Here is a 20,124-nt window from a genome sequence, read left to right as displayed (position 1 = left end):
AAATGATGCTGTCCCTTAAAGACCTGAGGAATAAATAAATAATATGATCCCTTCCTTCTCAGGTTTCTTAATCTTGACTTTGTCACACCTCTATCTTAATCCTCAGAAATATGAACATATTTGGTTGGTAACATGGAAAGGTTTAGGACCCTTTTAACCACATTTCTGCTGCTTATTTTTAAGAACTACACTTGACCACCAAGTTTGAAGGTTATTTTTCCCCCATCTAAAAAACCATTACTTGGTACAGCTTTAGCAAACAACTATCAATTTCTCGGGGGTAAAAAAGTGAACCAAACCTTTAAAAAGCATGCACTCTTCTAGAGTGCACCAATCTCTGCTTCCTGTGGGTATAAGCTATTTTTATCAGGTGATACTGCGATATTCCTTTTCAACACATGATATTCACTCTTTCAAGCTGTTCGGCACTGTTCTATTTGGTTTCATGTTACATCAATGAGACAGTTTGAGGGAAAAGGAAAAATGGGACATGCTATATTTAGTGGCACCACTAAAACCCTAAATAAAAACTACCCAATCTACAACCAGGACCCCACCTTCCAACCCAAAATTAAGGCCAATTAGAAAATGCCTTTATCCAAAGAGTATTTTTCCTAAGAATGTTAATTACAGAAATTCATTTGCAGTGTCTCTCAAAGTTTAAGTATTTAAAAGTCATACATAAAAGTCATAGAAGGGCCAAAAGATTATGATATGTATTTTTTATTTTCATAGCATTTTTACTCTGGGAAGTATCACCCTAATTATATTTTAAAATGATAACATATCTGGTTACACATCTGGGCAACTATGAAGCACTGATAACAAGCACTAAGAAGAACAAAATTCTGGAAGATCTGGGTTGGAGTATCAGTGTCTCTCCATAAAGGTAGAACATGAAACCATGAGAGTAAATAAAATGACCCTGGAAGGGTCAGGAGAGCAGTAGGTAGAGGAGGAAACCTCACTGTCCAAATGTTAGCAATCAATGTATGTTGGAAGGGTAAGAAAAAGATTTCTTTCTTTTTTTTCTTTTATTAACATGTATTATTTGCATGAGGGGTACAGGTCTATGAATCATCAGTCTTACAGAATCTTACAGCACTCACAGTTTTACACAGTCTTACACCACTCACCGTAGCACATACCCTCCCTAATGTCCATCACCCTGACGCCCTATCCCTCCCCCCTTCCCACATACTTCCCAGCAACCTTCAGTTTGTTTCCTGAGATTAAGAGTCTCTTATGGTTTGTCTCCCTCCCAGGGCCCATCTTGTTTCATTTTTTTCCCTCCGTTCCCCCCAGGACCACCCTGCCCACCTCTAAATTCCTCATATCAGAGAGATCATATGATAATAGTCTTTCTCTGATTGTCTTATTTCGCTTAGCATAATACCCTCTAGTTCCATCCATGTCATTGCAAACTGCAATATTTTGTTTTAAGAAAAAGATTTCAATGGAAGTATGTGCCTAGCTCCTAGTAAAGGCTCAAAAATACTTAACTCACAGTCTCATTATAAGACTCAGGACTTTCAGGCAAAAAGTCTTTGCAAGTTGCAAACCATGGTACAAATATTTGTTTTTATTATTTCTAGAAGGAATGTAAAGGTAGTGTGGTAGAGCAACTGTAAAACTGGCCACAACTTTCAACCATCCTTGTATCCATGCCCTATGCAATGTGACTTTGTAGATCTGACTACCAGGAGATGTAATCTATTTCCCTATACCTGGATCTGGGCTGGCCTTGTGATTTGGTTTGGCCAACAGGATGAAGCAAACATCCACTATGTCAGTTCTTGCTTACTTTCACTCTGTCTTGGATTCATGCCCAGCTGTCATGTGAACAAGCCTTACTGTCCTTCCAGAGAAAGAAAGACTACATGGAAAACGGCCCAGTGAGCCCCATCAAGGCCATCCTGGAACAACAGCGTATAGCCCACTGACCCCACTTGTGAGAGACTCAGCCAAGATCACAGAGCTGCCTACCTGCCCTAGAGCTGACTGCAGAGGTATGAATGAGCACAGGTAACATCAAAAGAACTGCCCAGCTGATCTGTGTACCCATGAGCAATAATAAACACTCACAGTTTTAAACCACTTAGTTTTAGAGTAGTTAATTTTACAGTAATAGGTAACTGGTATAAGTAACAGTAAAAAAACTAGCCTATCAGGAGCCTTACTATGTGCCTGGCATTGTGCTAATAAGCACCTTAGAGGGGTTGTTTCGTTTGCTTCTCACAATAACTTTATGCAGTAAATATTGTTATTCCCATTTTATAGATTGTAAAATTATGGTACACAGAGTTTAAGTTAACTTGTCCACTGCTGCACAGCCAGCAGACAATGGGGCCAAAATTCATATCAGGCAGTCCAGCTTCAGAGCAGCACTCAATCCCAGAAAGAGGATCTTCTACTTAATCCCACAAATAAGTAATTTTTCCAGTCTTTTCTATGATAATTTGCTCTACCCTTTTCCTGTCCTTCTGATTTTTCCCACAAAGAGCCAATTCTATGAAGAATAACAACAACAGCAGTGATTTCATTTGCTGATACTTTATCTCATTTGATCCTTAAACAAACCTGTGAAGTTTGTGTCATCAACTCTGTTTTAAAAAGAAGAGAGAATAAAAAGGTATAGGGGGCAGCTCAGAGAAATTAACCTATCCCCTACATCACACAGCCTGTGAGCAGTCTAGCAGAGCTGTAACTCCAAGTCTGATAGCTCCAGAGCCCAGGCCCATGCCGCTCTTCTGAACCATTCTGGGATTCTCCAAAAAGTTCAATCTTTCCTGCAGTTCATTTGCCTGTGGCCCCACTATTTGTTTAGCAAGTACGTACCAAATACCTCCTATGTCTCCAGCCGCAAGACTGGCTCTTGAGGAGGCTTCAAAGCAGTTAACTCCATATTCTCTGCCTTCGAGGAACTCACAGTTAGTTGGGGATGCAAGACTGAAATTTACAAAAAGTTATACGGTATAGTAAGAAATTGAAGAGATATTAGTGATTGTCAAATGAATGGAATAAATAGACTCCAGAGTTGAAAGGAAAGTGAGAGAAACATGGACTGACAAGGCCTCACATGGGAGGGACCATGAAGGACGCCCAGGATGGGAGTTTCCTGTGGGACCACAGTCTTCTGTTGCTATAGGTATGTGATTTTTGTCACAGGATTGTCATGGTGATTATATCTTCAAGATATCCATGTGGTGACTCTTCAAATCTGGTGGGTTTGGACAAGGGAAATTCTTTGTAAGGGAGTAAGAAAGACTCATCTGAGGCGTGCCTGGTGGTCTCAGTCATAGAGTATGTGACTCATGATCTCAGGCTGTAAGTTGGAGTCCCTGTTGGGTATAGCGATTACTTAAAAAGAAAGTCTTTTTTTTTTTTTAACTTTTTATTTTTTGTAAACATATATTTTTATCCCCAGGGGTACAGGTCTGTGAATCACCAGGTTTACACACTTCACAGCACTCACCAAAGCACATACCCTCCCCAATGTCCATAATCCCACCCCCTTCTCCCAAACCCCCTCCCCCCAGCAACCCTCAGTTTGTTTTGTGAGATTAAGAGTCACTTATGGTTTGTCTCCCTCCCAATCCCATCTTGTTTCATTTATTCTTCTCCTACCCACTTAAGCCTCCATGTTGCATCACCACTTCCTCATATCAGGGAGATCATATGATAGTTGTCTTTCTCTGCTTGACTTATTTCGCTAAGCATGATACGCTCTAGTTCCATCCATGTTGTCGCAAATGGCAAGATTTCATTTCTTTTGATGGCTGCATAGTATTCCATTGTGTATATATACCACATCTTCTTGATCCATTCATCTGTGGATGGACATCTAGGTTCTTTCCATAGTTTGGCTATTGTGGACACTGCTGCTATGATCATCGGCAGATCGAAAGTCTTTTTAAAAAAGAAGAGAAAAGACTAATCTGAGAGTCCTACATCCAAAACTTGGAAGGGCTGATAACTGGATTCTGGAAGCTTGAGGCAACTATCAGGTCATGACAATCAACAGATCCAGAAAACAAAAAAGAAGTATAAACATTGTCTAGACCAGTCCCACTGGGTAATAAAAGTGATGGAGAAAAGGACCAAGAAGAAATACAAGCCTTGCTTAATACATACGAAAGGTCAGCAGCTTATGTCAGCTTTTGGGGGCCAGGGAAAAATTAGCTACCAACAAAACACCGGCACATGGGAAAACTCAACCTGTTTCACTTCCAGATAATTTTTTCTGTTCTCACTATCTAGGAGAGGCCCTCCTGGTTCCGACACAAAGTTCCCAGGATTTCCTCTTGCCATCTAAGACCTTGAACTCTAGAATACGCTGGTTATATCACGACGCTTGCATTATCTCAGCACACCTTGCTTTATCACACACCCATGATGGTCCTGACCTCTGGAGCTTTGCAGAGGGCCCTTCCTTCTACTGTGTCTCTCATCTCCTCTCTGCAGTTTACCTAATCCTGTTTCGATTCTTCCATTAGCTAATCCCTATTTTTTCTTCATCCTTGGTTTGAACCTTCGAGGTTGGAACAGAGGTAAAACAGAAAGCTCTGTGGGAAAAAACCCACCATAAATGAGAAAATAGGCTGGATGGGATCATTGGTTCCTGCTACAGTTGGAGGTTCTAACTGAAAGCTACATTTAACAGTGCAAATAAAGGAAAGATGTCTGATAACAAAATAACTCTTACTAGAAGCCCAAGCTACAATATCATGGGATCCCTACAAAAGTAGATAGACATAAAAAGAGGAAAGTGCGGGGTGACTGGGTGGCTCAGTGGGTTTAAAGCCTCTGCCTTCAGCTTGGGTCATGATCCCAGGGTCCTGGGATCGAACCCCGCATTGGGCTCTCTACTTGGCCAGGAGCCTACTTCCCTTCCCCTCTCTCTGCCTGTCTTTCTGCCTACTTGTGATCTCTGTCTGTCAAATAAATAAATAAAATCTTTAAAAAAAAAGGAGGAAAGTGTTTCACAACTGACCAGAGAGAGGGGAGCACCTGAGATCCAGAGATAATGGAAAATGGCAACAAACTCAAACTGGCAGGAGAAAGAACAGATGCTCCAAGAGGGAGGTGAACAGTGGTTAGGTGATGAGATGAGTGTAGCAAGTCTTAGTAGTAGATGATTGAAGATGCTGACAAAGGAACAGAAATCTAGAGACAGTGGCCATAGAGGAAGCTGATAAACCAGAAGGTCTTATCATGCAGGTGTTTCCAGTAGTGGTGGTAGCATAGTGGAAAGGTATGGGCAGCTTTATAGCAACAAATAGAACAGCACACGGTGGTCAGGAAAAATGGTGAGAAGGAGGCATCAGAGGAGTAGAAAAGTAGAAATGTAGATAGCAGGATATATTATATGATCATATTAGTAATAATGATTAAAATATTGAATTTGTGCAACACTTATTCAACTATCAAGCAACTATCAATGGTAGGTGTTATTTCATTTACAAGAAAAAGGCAGCTTTTGAGGATGCCCACAGAGACTTAAGAGAGGGACAGAACTGACAGCATGTCATCCGGCACATAAATACACTGGACTTATTGACAAAGATTTAAAGTGACCTCATCTAAGATCCATGAATTAGAGGGACCTGGGGGACATTCAGGTTGTATTTGTTTAGATCCCAATTATCCTGCCAGAATGAAAATTCCTTGAGGTCAGAGACTGTACCTCTCAATCACCTCTATGAACAGTACCGAGCACTGTGCCTGACACACAGAGGGCACTCCATAAATATGTGTTGACAGACTGAATAAACAAATGGAAGGATGGATGGATGCATGGATGGATGGATGAGTGGATGAATGGATAAAAATATCAGCCCAACATATCTATATCATAAACAAGATAGGAAGTATTTGTCCATGTTTGAGACCAAATTTTAAAGGAGCAGAAGTGCCTCCTGTGCATTCTCTTCCAACATCTCTTTTCTACTCACACGTTGAAAGGTTCAAGGTTTGGGAGTTAATCGTCCAAGCGAACAAATGATTCTCCTCATTCATTGATTCAACAAAGACTTCTGAGCTAGTCATGCCACTAGGCAACACACACATGGACAAGCAGAAGGCAAGTAGTAAACATCAGCTAAGGCAGGTATGAGATGGTAAGACAGATGGTTCCCATAAGAATACAGAGCAATGGGCACCTGGGTGGCTCAGTAGGTTAAGCCTCTATCTTCGGCTCAGATCATGATCTCAGGGTCCTGGGATTGAGCCCCGCATCAGGCTTTCTGCTCAACAGAGAGTCTGCTTCCCCCTCTCTCTCTGCCTGCCTCTCCACCTACTTGTGATCTCTCTGTCTGTCTGTCTGTCTCTCTCTCTGTGTCAATTAAATAAATAAAATCTTTAAAAAAAGAATACAGAACAATCATGCCCAACTCAGTTTTGGGAGGTCAGAGAACATGATATACATCCCAGATGAGTCTGGTGGCATGGGCTAGAGGAATAAGAGGAAGGGGATGTCCATACCAGGGGTAGAGGAAGTGAGAAATGACACAAATTAGGTTCCCCCCTTCTAGACTCTCAGGGCACCCTGCACACGTCTCATCATTGCACTGAGAGCAAAGACTGAAACTGCCTGCTATTTTCCTTGTTTTCTCTACTAGACTATGGGCTTCTTGAGATAGGGGTCTATATTACACAGTTCTTTATTTCTAGAACCCAGCAGAGTTTCTGCCATACAAAGAATACTTAATTGGATAGATAAGAACTTTAGAATGGGGAGGTAACATACCATAATGGGTGAAGAACAAGATTAAAGACATTGAAAGCCATTTAGCTATGAGACCTTGAGCCACTTCTCTGTGACTTGGCTACCTTATCTTTAAAATAAGGACAGTAATAATACCTACCTGTATCACTTCTATCCTCCCAGAAGCTGACATTAAACAGGGTCAGGCATGCAGGAGATTTATCAGTTTATTGCGAAAATATAGGGAGAGGAAGTAGAATTTGAGAGGAGAGTCAGACCACGATAAAGATCAGACAAATGCTTGGCCATCCCCTAAGAGAGTTCTGGAACAAAGATTTCCAACAAGAGAAGTACCACATTAGGCAAAAATGGTCTGGCTCTAGATCTCCACCATGCTCAGTCAAGGGCTGGGGCATGCCCTAAAGGTGCTGCCTTTAGAGGCTGTCATCTAACTTCACTCCTCTTGAGAGAAGTGAGTTCTCTCTTGAACAGAGGTCTGAATGGCACACCTCCACAGTGGCCACAGTGCTGTGAGATTCCATTGGTTAGTTAATACAGATAAAACACTTAGAACGGTGCCAAGAAACTCAGTGTGTAGTATTAAAATATTTGATTTTACTGTAAATTCTTTGCACAATTACATGCAACTGAAAAACTTCAATCTTTTTTGGGAATTATAAATTCAGGTGACTGTAGGGGCTAGTTAGGAAACATGTATACGTTGGTCTGAGTGAAATAAAAGAGAGAAAGGGGCCCATGGTCTCTATAGTGTACCTGAAGTGTACACACCCTGCTTAATGGTATTAAGATTAAACATGATATCAAAGAAAATGGCAACTATTAAATCCTGGCTAAGATTCAAACTTTGAAAACTAAATTTGTATATAATTTTATGAATAAACAGAAGCTATTATACAAAGATATTATCCATCATTTTTGGCCATAGATAGATAAGCAGAGCATCACAGGGATTCTGCTTTTCATAGTCCATGTTGGTGAACGTGGCCTCTTTGAGTTATGAGGGATATTACAATCTCAAAAGGCATTAGGGAATATTGGGGTTTCTTCTGCATTTGGTTATTACAAGTTCTGATACTTTTTACTTATGGAAATGCTCTGCTGGATATTAAACATGTTTATTTATATTTTTCCCCAATAAGAGAAAAAGAAGAAAAATCACCTTGAATGTATAAATCATGCTTAAGTACTATAAGGCATTCAAGGTACCTATAAGAAGTAACCAGACAGCTTTGTCCAGCCAGACTTCAAGAGATGGAATAGGTCAAAGTTCTGGGCCTGTAAAGGCATAGAAATATGAGCTCACAGGTCACAGGGTTTTGAGGGCTGTCTGAGACTTGACAAATGACAGGGGGAATACTACTGCTGTAAATGGGATCATGCTGGTAGCAGTGCCATAGTTAGAAGAAGACCAAGTCTAGCATATCCTCAGCTACAGCCTGCCTCACCCCTCCTCAACATGGTAATAGCAAGAGACTGCTTCACAAACTCCTTTGTCACTGCTTCTGGATCTTGGTTCTGACCCACCTGTCGAGGCAAGTTGCAATTCTGCCACCAGTGCTCACTCATGACAACTACAAAAAAGGCAAAAATCATTTATGAGTCCCAACTGGGGTTTACTGATGAGCTCTGAGCGGCTGAGGAGAAAAGGAATGTGGATACCCCAGTTATACCTATATCATACAGCTTCTACTGGAAGTCAAGTTTCTAACATGTAGATTGCAGATGCCTATATGATAGTCCTTTATGACACACGAAAAGTTCCTAACTATTTCTGAACTCTGAAAATTCTAGGATCTTCAGAAAGAGATTTGACCAGGGCACCTGGCTGGTTCAGTGGGTTAAAGCCTCTGCCTTTGGCTCAGGTCATGATCCCAGGGTTCTGGGATCAAGCCCTGCTTTGGGCTCTCTCTGCTCAGCAGGGAGGCTGCTTCCTCCTCTCTCTCTGCCTGTCTCTCTGCCTACTTGTGATCTCTGTCTGTCAAAATAAATAAATAAAATCTTAAAAAAAAAAGAAAGAGATTTGACCACTTATTGTTCTTTTTTTTTAAAATTAACATATAACGTATTATTAGTTTCAGAGATAGAGGTCAGTGATTCATCAGTTACATATAACACCCAGTGCTCATTACATCATGTGCCCTCCTTAATGCCCATCACCCAGTGATTCTCATCCCCCCATCCATCTCCCATCCAACAATCCTCAGTTTGTTTCCTATAGTTAAGAGTCTTTCATGGTTTGTCTCCCTCTCTGATTTTGTCTTATTTTTTTTTCCCTCCCGTCCCCTATGATCCTCAGTTTTGTTTCTTAAATGCCACAAATGAGTGAAATCATATGATAATTGTCTTTCTCTGATTGACTTATTTCACTCAGCGTAATACTCTCTAGTTCCAACTGTCTAGTTGCAACCATCATTGCAAATGATAAGATTTCATTTTTTTAAAATTTGTAATTCTTTTAATTTTTATTTGTTTTTTTAAATTTATTTTCAGTGTTCTGGAATTCATTGTTTATGCAAAACACCCAGTTCTCCATGCAATACGTGCCCTCCGTAACACCCATCACCTGGCTCACCCAACCTCCCACCCCCCCACCCCTCCAAAACTCTCAGATTGTTTTTCAGAGTCCATAGTTTCTCATGGTTTGTCTCCGCCTCCAATTTCCCTCAACTCCTTCTCCTCTCCATCTCCCCATGTCCTCCGTGTTATTTCTTATGCTCCACAAATAAGCTTATAATTGCACTGAATAGTATATGACCGGCAAACTTGAGGGCACATGATAACTTTTATTTCCATTATGGATCACAGTATAATATTTTTAAAAAATAATTTATCAAGGTGAAATTTACGTAATATAAAATTAATCATTTTAAAGCAAACAATTCAGAGGCATTTATCACACTTGCCACGTTGTGAAATCACCACCTCTGTCTAGTTCTAAAACATTCCAATCACTTCAAAGTAAAACCCCCTTACTTGTTAGGCAGTTTTTCCCTGTTCCCACTGCCACCTCTAGTCCCCAGCAACCACCAATCTTCCTTCTCATTCTTTGGACCTATCTATTCTGGATATTTCATATAAGTAGAATCATGTGTCACCTTTTGTGTCTGGCTTCTGTCACTTTTTTCCGTGTATTGTGGAGGTTCATTCATGTTGTAGCCTGCAACAGAACTTCTTTCCCTCTTGTAGTTGAAGAATATCCCACTGCATGTGTAAACAGAATTTGTTTATCTCCTCATCCATTGATGGACATCTGGGCTGGTTCCACCTTATGGCTACTACTGCTACTATGAACATGTGTGTACATGTATCTGAATGACTGCTTTCAATTCTCGTGGGTATCCACGTAGGAGCAGACCTGTGGAGTCATATATTTATTCTATATCTAACATTTTGAGGAACTGGCTAACTTTCCTACAGTTGCTGCATCATTTTACAATCCTACCAGCAATGTACGAGGGTTCCAATTTCTCCACGTCTTCGTCAACACTTCTTCTTCTTCTTATTTTGTTATGGCCATGCTAATAGATATGAGGTGATATCTCATTGTGGTTTTGATTTGCATTTCACTAATGACTAATAATGTGGGACATCTTTTCACATGCTTTTTGACTATTTTGAATTTAAGTGACAGTCAGGGATATAAATTATTAATTTATATTATAAATTATAAGTTAAAATTCAATTGTGTATGGGACTTCCAAATGCAAAAAATACAACCAACGTGATGGTTGAAAAGATACCTCCTATGAGCCTCACTAAGTTCGTCCATGTACAGGTAATGATAACCACACCACCACCTACTGTCTTAGTTTAGTGTTTTGTTTTTTTTCCAAAAATTGATTGTTAAAATGAGTTTCCATTTCAGAAATCTTATCTTCAAATCAGAAAAATACAATGCTTAAGAAAATATAAGTTTCACATGGGCGGTAATTTTTATCTATATTGTTCTCCCTATCTGAACAAGGCATATACTAGGCACTTAACTAATTAAAGAAATAAAATTGGCTATCTGGACCCAGAGACTGAAACTAAATGTGGACAGTAAGGTAGAAGGACAGATCTATAGTAATTCTTCAGCATTCTTCTGCACAGGTCCACTAGGTAGATGATGATGCCATAAATCAGGATAATAAATACAGGAACAGGAACACTTGTGATAGAGACATTATCTCAGAATTCTTACCATTAGTTCAGAGTTCTGTTTTTACTCTTTATTCTTCAATTTTCGTGTTCCTTTTATACCACTCTTTCAATGCAGAAAAATGTAAGAGAAAAGTGAAAGGGTTCTCTACAAACACTGCTCCTCACAAACATTTCTCACCTTAATTTTTTGTGGTTTGTTTTTTTCCCCCCATATGTCCATTCCTGTCCTCATCCCTACTGAATGCCAATCCATCCCATATATGTACAATTTTCCATAGAGAAAGACTTTTATGATAGTCTTTATAGCCCTGGTTATCCCAATTTGGTTTGGCAAATTTATTAAGTCTCTTCACTATTTTATGAATTAAAAAATGTCTCCTATTGAACACAACCTATCTAGAAAAGCAGAATAGCAGGCCCATTGTGATTCCATACAACAACATTTTATAAGTAGAGGACAAATCACTAAATTTTTGTTTACTCTGATCACCTCTCCCTTATAAAGTGTGATTCTCCCATTTCAAAGATTGGAAAAAACAATTCACTTTTTAAAATTTGATAAAAATGTTTTGATGCCACTTTATTTTATTATTTTATGTTATTATTTATTATTTATTTGTTTATTTGTTTGTTTATTTATTATTTATTATTTATCATATTTTATTATGACAATATTCTAACCCTTGTATAATTTACACCTCAAAAGAATAGATCACATCCTCAGAGGACAGAGAAATTTTATTTCAACCCAAAATAAGGGTGTCCCATGTATACTAAAGTTTCTTGAGCTCTGTCCTACTGCCATATGTCTCCAAACAACATAGTAATTAGACTTCAAATTACAGTATAGTATTACAGTTAGTATCATTTTCCCCTCATCAAGTGATTGTATGAGTGGAGAGGGAGAGTTTGTAGTACAAAACACTCACTTGTAATACAAACTTGGGATCTGACTTCTATTATTACAGTTATGCACCAGGCACTTTCAAGAACACTAGTTCCAATGACCTGAGTAAGATCCTCAAAACTGCTGCTTCCCAGATGACTCTTTGTTCAGAAACTCATGCTGTGAGAACTAAAAGATCTTTAATATCAGAGATGTAGGGAAAAGATGGCCAACTAATCTTCAGGGGGAAAAGAAAAAAAAGAAGAATCCCTTCTATAATAGCAGCAGAACAGGCTAACACAGGTCAACTACAGGTGTCCGAATATTGGGTAAGAGACCAAAGTTGTATGGAGTCCTATTCGGGCCTTTAGCAGCAAAAACACAACTCCATGGCAAGGACTCCCTGTATAGAAACTCTAGTTGATGACAACCCAGAATTTTTGCTTTTTATTTCTTCCTTTCTACCACCCTCACCTTATCTTTCTGACATTTTAATTCAAATCAGTAAAAACAACTTTCCTTATAAAAATGTTGGTCGAAAGAACCTTACACTGAGTCATTTGCTCAATAAATACTTGTTGATCGTCCACTAAGTACAAGGCTCCAGAACTCAGGGGATACAGTGATGAATAAAGTCTAGTTTCTGTCCTCAAGGACTTTGGCTTTTTTCCTCAGATGTGGCAGCTCTGCCTGAGGGGTCTACAAGGTTTCACATGATGATTTCCAACAGAATTCTGATGTGTAAATGATTCTCTTGGCAGATGCTAGGGCTCAGGGGCAAGGATGGTTGATATTGTAGGCAGAGAGGACAACAAATGCAAGTCAGCAAAAGCAAATATGAAGCATGTTTGGTTAACTGCAAATAATTTAATATTGAAGCAAGTAGAGGATTTAAATTGGAGAAATGGATGGCCATGAGGTTAGATATAAGGGTAAAGATAGTTGGAGAAAGACAAACTAATGAGTGTGGGCCTCATCCTGTGGACAGTGGGGAACAGGGAATGACAGGGTCAGATCTACAACTCAGAGACAATGTTTGGTGTTGGTGAACAGTTGGAAGGGAAGAGACAGGAAAGTAGGACAAAGAGTAAAGGGGATTTTATGGCAGACCAACAGAGAGATGAAAGGGAAAATCACAGATTATTAACTATACGCACTCTCCCTATTTTTCATCACCATGAATAACCAAAGGCAAACAGTTTTCTGCTTTCTTTCTTTTTTTTTTTTTTTAAAGATTTTATTTATTTGAGAGAGGGAGAAAGCATGAGCAGGAGGAGGGGGAGAGGGAAAAGGAGAAGAAGACTCCGTACTGAGCAGGGAGCCTGAAGCTAGGCTCAATTCCAGGACCCTGAGCCAAAGGCAGCCGCTTAAGCTTAACGGACTGAGCCACCCAGGTGCCCCTATTTCTAAGCTTTTCTTATGAAGATATGACATGCTACAGGTTATGTCTATTCGTTTGGGGGCAAAAAAGAGAACAGTATTTCTTCCTAAAGAGTCCTACTTTTTGCAAAAGCCTTTCCACATTTAAGGAAATAGCAATACATAATATCCCATATAATACACTTTTAAATGGAGACCAAAATAGAAAGGTTTCTCAACAGTATACACCAGTTGGAATATATTTACAGAGGTATGTTTAAAATTAATTGCACCAGAGTCACAAAACAAGAATTCAAGTCCCTACTCTGTCATTTACCAGATTTCTATCATTGGGCAAGTCAACTTCCCTAGGTTGTCATCTTGAAAGCTATGTCTCAGTGAGGGCCCCAGTCAGGAAACAGAAGGCATATACAAAGAGTAAAATTAAACATCAAGGGAGATGAAGCACCCTGGGCCAGCAGGTTTGGAGACCCTTTGCTATCCCTTAGACTTTAGAGAACCCAGAGAGAACTATAGCTGTAGGATGGGTAGGGGCTATGACCTTCACACACCACTGCTAACCAATAGCCTAGCAGAGTGGCACCTGCAGGAATAAATACCCGGACCTCTCCTTCTGCCCTCAGATATGCTACTCTACTAGCTGAGTTCTTCCCAAAGGATCTTACCACTAGCTGAATCCTTCCCAAAGCAAGAGGGCAGTGGACCCCAGTGATGCAATCTATGAAGGTCAGCCTCCAAGGCCACAGAAAGGTTGTGGAAAAGGATAGAAAGTAGATCTAGAGGACAAATGGAAGACACCTAGTCCAAAATGTAATAAGGGCTACTACAGTGGACTACACATATATTGTTGTGAGGGACAAATATATAAAAATACTTTGTAAACTGTGAACAAAATATCCAAATATGATAACTATGAGATCTAGCCAATAAGAAGTAAACAAGAAAGATTAATGCTATGGTATGGGAATCCCGAGGTTGACACATCTCAAGCTTTCAAATCAAGAAAATCCTCTACACTAGAATTTTTTCTTTCTGGTTAATGGTTCAAATCATGAGGACAAAAACCAAACTGAAAAGGAATTTTTCAGTACCAAACCTTTAAGTCTGAGTGAAAAACTGACTCCCTAGTGAAGTCAGTGTGACAACAGTCTGGCAAGACTCAGTCAACTGCATGCTGGCATCTCCATGTTAGTTTCCTGCCTTCCCTTTTCCCAGCTCCAATTCTAACTTTTGCTGGCACCAGAATCAGCAACAATTCTAGAAACCTATTCCCTTTTCTACTGAGGTTCAGGACCAGTTCTTAGAAGCACCAATTCATTTACCAAAGAAACATTCAGCAGGCATTTGCTGTTGTGCTTAATATATAAGTTAATCATCTATTTGCTTATTAGTGTATGATGAACTGTAATGCTATTTATTCAACATACAAACATTATAATTCAATTTATAATCTTTTTTCCTTCTCATTCACTCTTCTCTAGCCTACACTGTCTTCCTTGAAGTTCCTTGAAGCCTTCTAGGTACACCCCTGCATTAGGGCCTTTCCTCTGGCTATTCCCTCTGCTTATTCTCCACATAGTCACGTGGCTAACTTCTTTATTGCCATTAAGTTTGTTCAGGTACCACCTTCTCAGTGAGGCCAACCCTATTCAAGATCACAATCCCCCACCCAAGCTCCTGATACCCTTTATCCTAATCTACTTCTCCCCTCCCAAACCCACCCCTCATAGCACTTATAACCTTCTAACATGCAATATAAAGTACTTCTTTATTATGGCTGTTTTAATGCCTACATCCCCTTGCACTCTTGCTGACAGAGATATTTGAATTTTGTTCCCTGTTATATCCCAAACACCTACAACTGGGCAGGTTGTAGGTGTTTGGGATATAACAAACACTCAACAAATGTTCATTGAATGAATGAGTCAGTCAATCATCAGATCAGTCTTGTGAAATGAGGCTCAGTGATATCAGCAAGTTTTTGTTAATGGAAAATTTTAAAGTAAAAAAAAAAAAAAAGCTTTGTTGGCATTGAATTTTAAATCTAATAGCCTCATCTCAATTATAATTTGTTCCAAGATTTTTGCTCATAGGTGAAAACTGATATAAGTGATGATTAATCCCCATTATAATTAAATGTAAAAGCTGTAATGTTTCTAGTAAAAGAAATATAAGATCAAGCATCAAACTGGTACTATAGATAATAAATGTTTATAATTAACACACTGTGGATAACTGTAAACTCTGTCATTACACGAATAAAATGTAAAAATTCCTAAAGCAACTGGGAACTCCTTGGAAGCTGCAATGTCAACACTAGCCACTTTGCCAGTTGTTCAGAGGCTGTGCAAATTAGTAACACACATAATGCATTTGAGAGCCATTTTTGCCAACATAAGTTTAGAGAATTTTTTTCTTTAGATAAAATATCACATCCTGATGCATGAACATAAGGAGCCAAGATGAACTTCAAACTGGTAAGAGAAATAAACCATGAAGTGGGCAGGTTAGGTAGCTCTAAGTAAACTATCTCTAGGCTCTGATTTGAGAAATAAAGGTTGCTTGTGCATTAAATTTGGGTCCATAAATTCATGACTTGAATATGTAGAAAATATGTATTAAGGGATTAGTATAATTATTTTGTTGCAAAGATAACCTGGAAAGTCAAACAAAGGGCTCAGAAGACAGAACTAGGTATTAAAGTATAAAAGGGGTAAATGATTTCTTTCCAGAAAGCCAAAACTTCTACCTTCATCACCCAAGTGTTATAAAGCCAGAAAGATTAGGAAGACACTGTATAGCTATCTTTCTCAATCAACGAAGGGCATGATTTTTAGTGGACCCAGTCACAGATTAAACCCAGCTTAGACAATGACCTTAACTCTGCCTCAGTTGTAATTGACCTTACATGTAAAATGTGTGTGTGTGTGTGTGTGTGTGTGTATACCTGATGGATATGTTTGGGTTTCTCACTGCAGCAGGTGACTACAACATTTAAATCTAAATTGAACTGTTCTATAACAAGAGTCAAAATCTGACTTGTTTCATATTCTCTGTGCTAAGCTATTTTGAAAGAACCAATAAAGCTTTTTACTAGATACCATGTGATGTGGGCTGAATTGTGAACCCCTTGCCCCCACTGCATTCATATGTTAAGGTCTTGAAACACCCAGTACCTCAGAATATGACTATTTGGAGATAGGGCCTTTAAAGAGATAGTAATTAAGGTAAAATGAAGTCATATGAGTGGACCTAATTCAGATGACTATTGTTTTTATATGAAGAGATGATTAGGACACAGACACACAGAAAAGACCATGTGAAGACAGAAAGAGAAGGTCATCTACTAGCCAAGGAGAGAAGCTTCGGAAAAATAACTATTTTTCACAGCATCTTTATAGTGAATTGTCATTAAAACATGCATAGTGTTGATTTCTGACATCCAAAAAACAAGAATATGGATATATCAATTTTTTTAAAAAGATTTTATTTATTTATCTGAGAGAGACAGAGAGATAGAGACCACAAACAGGGGGAAGGGGCAGAGGGAGAAGCCAACTCCCCACTGAGCAGGGAGCCTGACACACTGACCCATCCTGGATACCCTGTATGTATTAATTTTAATAATAACAGCTAGAAAATTAGCATTTACTATGTGCCTGGTACCTTGCTAAAAGCACATTAGGTATCTCATTTAACTCCAAACAATATAAAGAATGTACTGAAAGCAAAGAAAGGGATACAAAGTGACTATGACCTTTCAGAAACTGTGTTTACTGAATGGGTATATTATACAAACAAGCACCACTGGATCAAATAAAACATTTTAATCTGGTTTTTAAAAAGCTATTTAGTGGGGCGCCTGGGTGGCTCAGTGGGTTAAAACCTCTGCCTTCGGCTCAGGTCATGATCTCAGAGTCCTGGGATGGAGTCCCACGTCAGGCTCTCTGCTCGGCGGAGAGCCTGCTCCCCCGCCTCCTGCCTGCCTCTCTGCCTACTAGTGATCTCTGTCAGTCAAATAAATAAACAAAATCTTTTTTTTTTAAGTAAAAAACTATTTAGTAAAAACTAATACTAAATGTAAGTTTAAATATCATCTCAGAATGAGCCAATCATTCTTCTCCATAGACCATCACTCCTGACAACAACCCGAAAAATGAGAACACCTTCTTTCTCTTTCCTAAGACCCAATATGAACTTAGGAAGGAAATATGCTCATATGCAGAGGAGTCTCTGGAAATGAATTCCTAGATTACGCAGAATTAGGCTGGTATGTCAACTGCCACCTCCCAAAAGATATGTACTTAACACATTTGGAGGTTAAATTTTTAAATTATCTTAATTGAGATGTAATGTACATACAATCAAATGCACAGATCTTAATGGCTCAATTTGATGGGTTTTAAAAAATGGATATACCCTCTTAATCAACACCCCAGTCAAGATATAGCATATTTCAGTCACCCCAGAAAGATTCCTCCTGCCCCTTTGCAGTCAGTTTCTCTCTCCAACCATAGATAGGTAGGTAGGTATTTTCAAGTAAATACAGTAGTAGTGCTGGTAATAGCTACTGCTTATGGATAGTTAACAATAGGAGTATTTACTAAGTGCCTACATGCCAGGTACTGTACTTAGTGTTTCTTTTTTTATATACAGAGTATTTAATTTAATTTCCATGTTAAAGGTTGGTATTATTCTCCTTGGTCTATTGGGAATAAAGGGGGAGGGGATGGTAGGATCAAGAAATTAATTATGCAAGGTCAAAACTAGGAGTGATGGGATCAGACCTGAACCAAGAATATCTGAATTAGAATCCCTTATGCTAAATTATATTTCCTCTACACAAACAATAAGTTGTCTGTTAATTCAAGACACACACTACGTAGCAGAATTAGTGAAGTCACCAGCTCTAAATCACAGCTCCACCTCTATTACAGTCACATTCAGGCACTGCATCTTAACAAGCAAGCAACGGTTTCAGGGTCTAGCACTAATGATAAGTAAAGAGGATTACTTACAAGTTCTTTAACTGAAAATCTGCATTAAATCCCTTATATATTTCTAAAGTAGTTGGGAAAGGGGGAAAATCCTCTACATAGGTGGGTGCGTCACAACCCCATCAGCCCCAAGGAATGGTTAGTGCCTTAGAAAATTAATGGAAGGAATCCAACCATCCACTTGTTCTTAGTCAACCACAGTGCCACAGCCCACTCCACCCAGGAGCCACAAGGAAAGGCACTGTGCAGCGCTGCACTGTCACTTTATTAGGGATGCAGGCAAACATCTGGATTGAACCTTTTGATTCCTCATTATATTAATTTTATTCAGTTTAAAATTCTACCCACTCACATTTACAAAACACTTCACACAGACTACTTCCCTCATGAATGAAGCTCCATTCACATTTCACTTCTATTCTGAAATGACTGAGGTTAAAGCTTGTTCAGTGTCAATTTGCAAGTATTATAAAATATAAAAAAGACTAGGCACACAAACGCAGGAGAGTAAAGTGAGGCAGCCTCTTTAAAGGGGTTCTAGTAAAATAAAGCAGTACAGGTAGGCTTTCAGGATCCCACAAAGATCCTGCGGAACAGCGTTATAGAGGCAGGTATTTGAAACCCCAGGGGAAAGATTTTACCAGAATTACCACCCTTGAGAGTTACAGGCTAACACCTTGGGAATCAATATGACTCACTTTCCCCCCCTACTCCCCCCAAACCTACAGTTGTTTTCTAGAAACCCCTCCCCTCGGTTTCCCTGGGGTCTACCTAAGTCCCTTAACATATGCTGCGGGGGGAGAGCTTCGGTCCCTTTTAGCAACGAATTCGACACCGGCAAGTTCAAAACCTGAGGACGTGTGTTCACTAAATCCTGAACGTTTGACAACCCCTAGCCCAAAGAGAAACAAAACCCACAAAACACAGACAGACCCTACCCAACACCCGAGTCTCCGTTTTCGTCGGTTAACCAAGAGCACTGCTTAGGGCAACAGACGCGTCCTCTCATCTCAACCAGAAATATCTCAAGCCCAGGTCCACAGCGCGCAGTAATGGGGTGGGGGGGATCGGAGAGTGCGGCTTCTCAACAATTAGCGGGAGTCACACAGACAGAGGGGCCCCCAGAGGATCCGCGCCCGCTCGCCCAGCACCCTGGGGCCCTGCAGGCTCGAAGCCGCCCGGACTTTTTGGCGCCACCAGCTAGTTCAGCAAAACCACTCCGAGGACAGCTCGGGAAAGGCGCAGAGGGGAGTGGCACAGGGCGGTGGCTTCTCCGCGCGGCAGGGTCCACAGTCGCAGGAGAGGGGGCGCGCGCCCACCCAACTTTCGGTTGTCTTCTCTGAAGCCAAGGGAGTTTCGGGAGGCCAGCGGTGTATTGACCCGAGCCCAGCCGGAAAAGAGCCTCCAGATGGGAGGGGGAAGGGTCGCCGGGAGTCCTCCAGCCAGAGGTGCGCCGAGCGATTCCCAGCTACAGGGGCTCACTCCCTCCCTGGGAATCGGGGCGGCCGGGGTGAGCGCCCGGAACGATGGAGTCGCGGCCACGTGGCCACGTGGCCGCGCGGCCGCGGGCGACCGTGACAGCGGGTGGGCGGGGCGTCAGGGGCACTGGGCCGACCAGAGGCGCGGCTACCTGGTTCTTGAGGCGCATCTTCCTGGCGGTGCAGCCGGCGGGAGGCGATGGAGGCGGGACGCGATGCGGGGAGCAGCGCGCGGGGGACGTCCGCGGAGTCGCACCCGGCTGGCTGGCTAGCTCGCTCGCCAGCCGAGCGCCGCTTGGTCGCTTTGCCACCCCCGCCGCCGTCTCTGCCGTCAAACCCACGGTCGCCTCCAGGGGGCGCCCCGCAGGAGAGCCGGAGGACAGGCCATTGCCTGTCAGGCTTCCATCCTGGCCCCGGCGCTTGACCTAGAGTCTATGCTGAAAAGGGGAATGAGTAAAACTTCTCCCTTTACTCCAGTACTGTTACCTGTGCTTAAATTTTAAGTGAGGTAGC

At 40.7% G+C, this 20,124-nt stretch overlaps 1 protein-coding gene across 1 annotated transcript in view; it reads right to left on the bottom strand.

Moving 5' to 3' along the window:
* Nucleotides 1-19,886, bottom strand: part of ELAVL4 (ELAV like RNA binding protein 4) — a 143,064-nt gene extending 123,178 nt beyond the window's left edge. Inside the window, exon 1 of the mRNA XM_082686113.1 lies at nucleotides 19,764-19,886. Within this exon, the coding sequence (XP_082542239.1) occupies nucleotides 19,764-19,781 (18 nt within the window). The 5' untranslated portion in view covers nucleotides 19,782-19,886. The remainder of the gene's footprint in view (nucleotides 1-19,763) is intronic.
* Between the last annotated feature and the right edge of the window lie 238 nt (nucleotides 19,887-20,124).

This window comes from Mustela nivalis, assembly GCF_964662115.1.
Source record: "Mustela nivalis genome assembly, chromosome: 10".
NCBI classification, from domain to species: domain Eukaryota; kingdom Metazoa; phylum Chordata; class Mammalia; order Carnivora; family Mustelidae; genus Mustela; species Mustela nivalis.
Note: the sequence above shows the minus strand (reverse complement) of the source record. Positions and strands in the feature narration are given on the sequence as shown.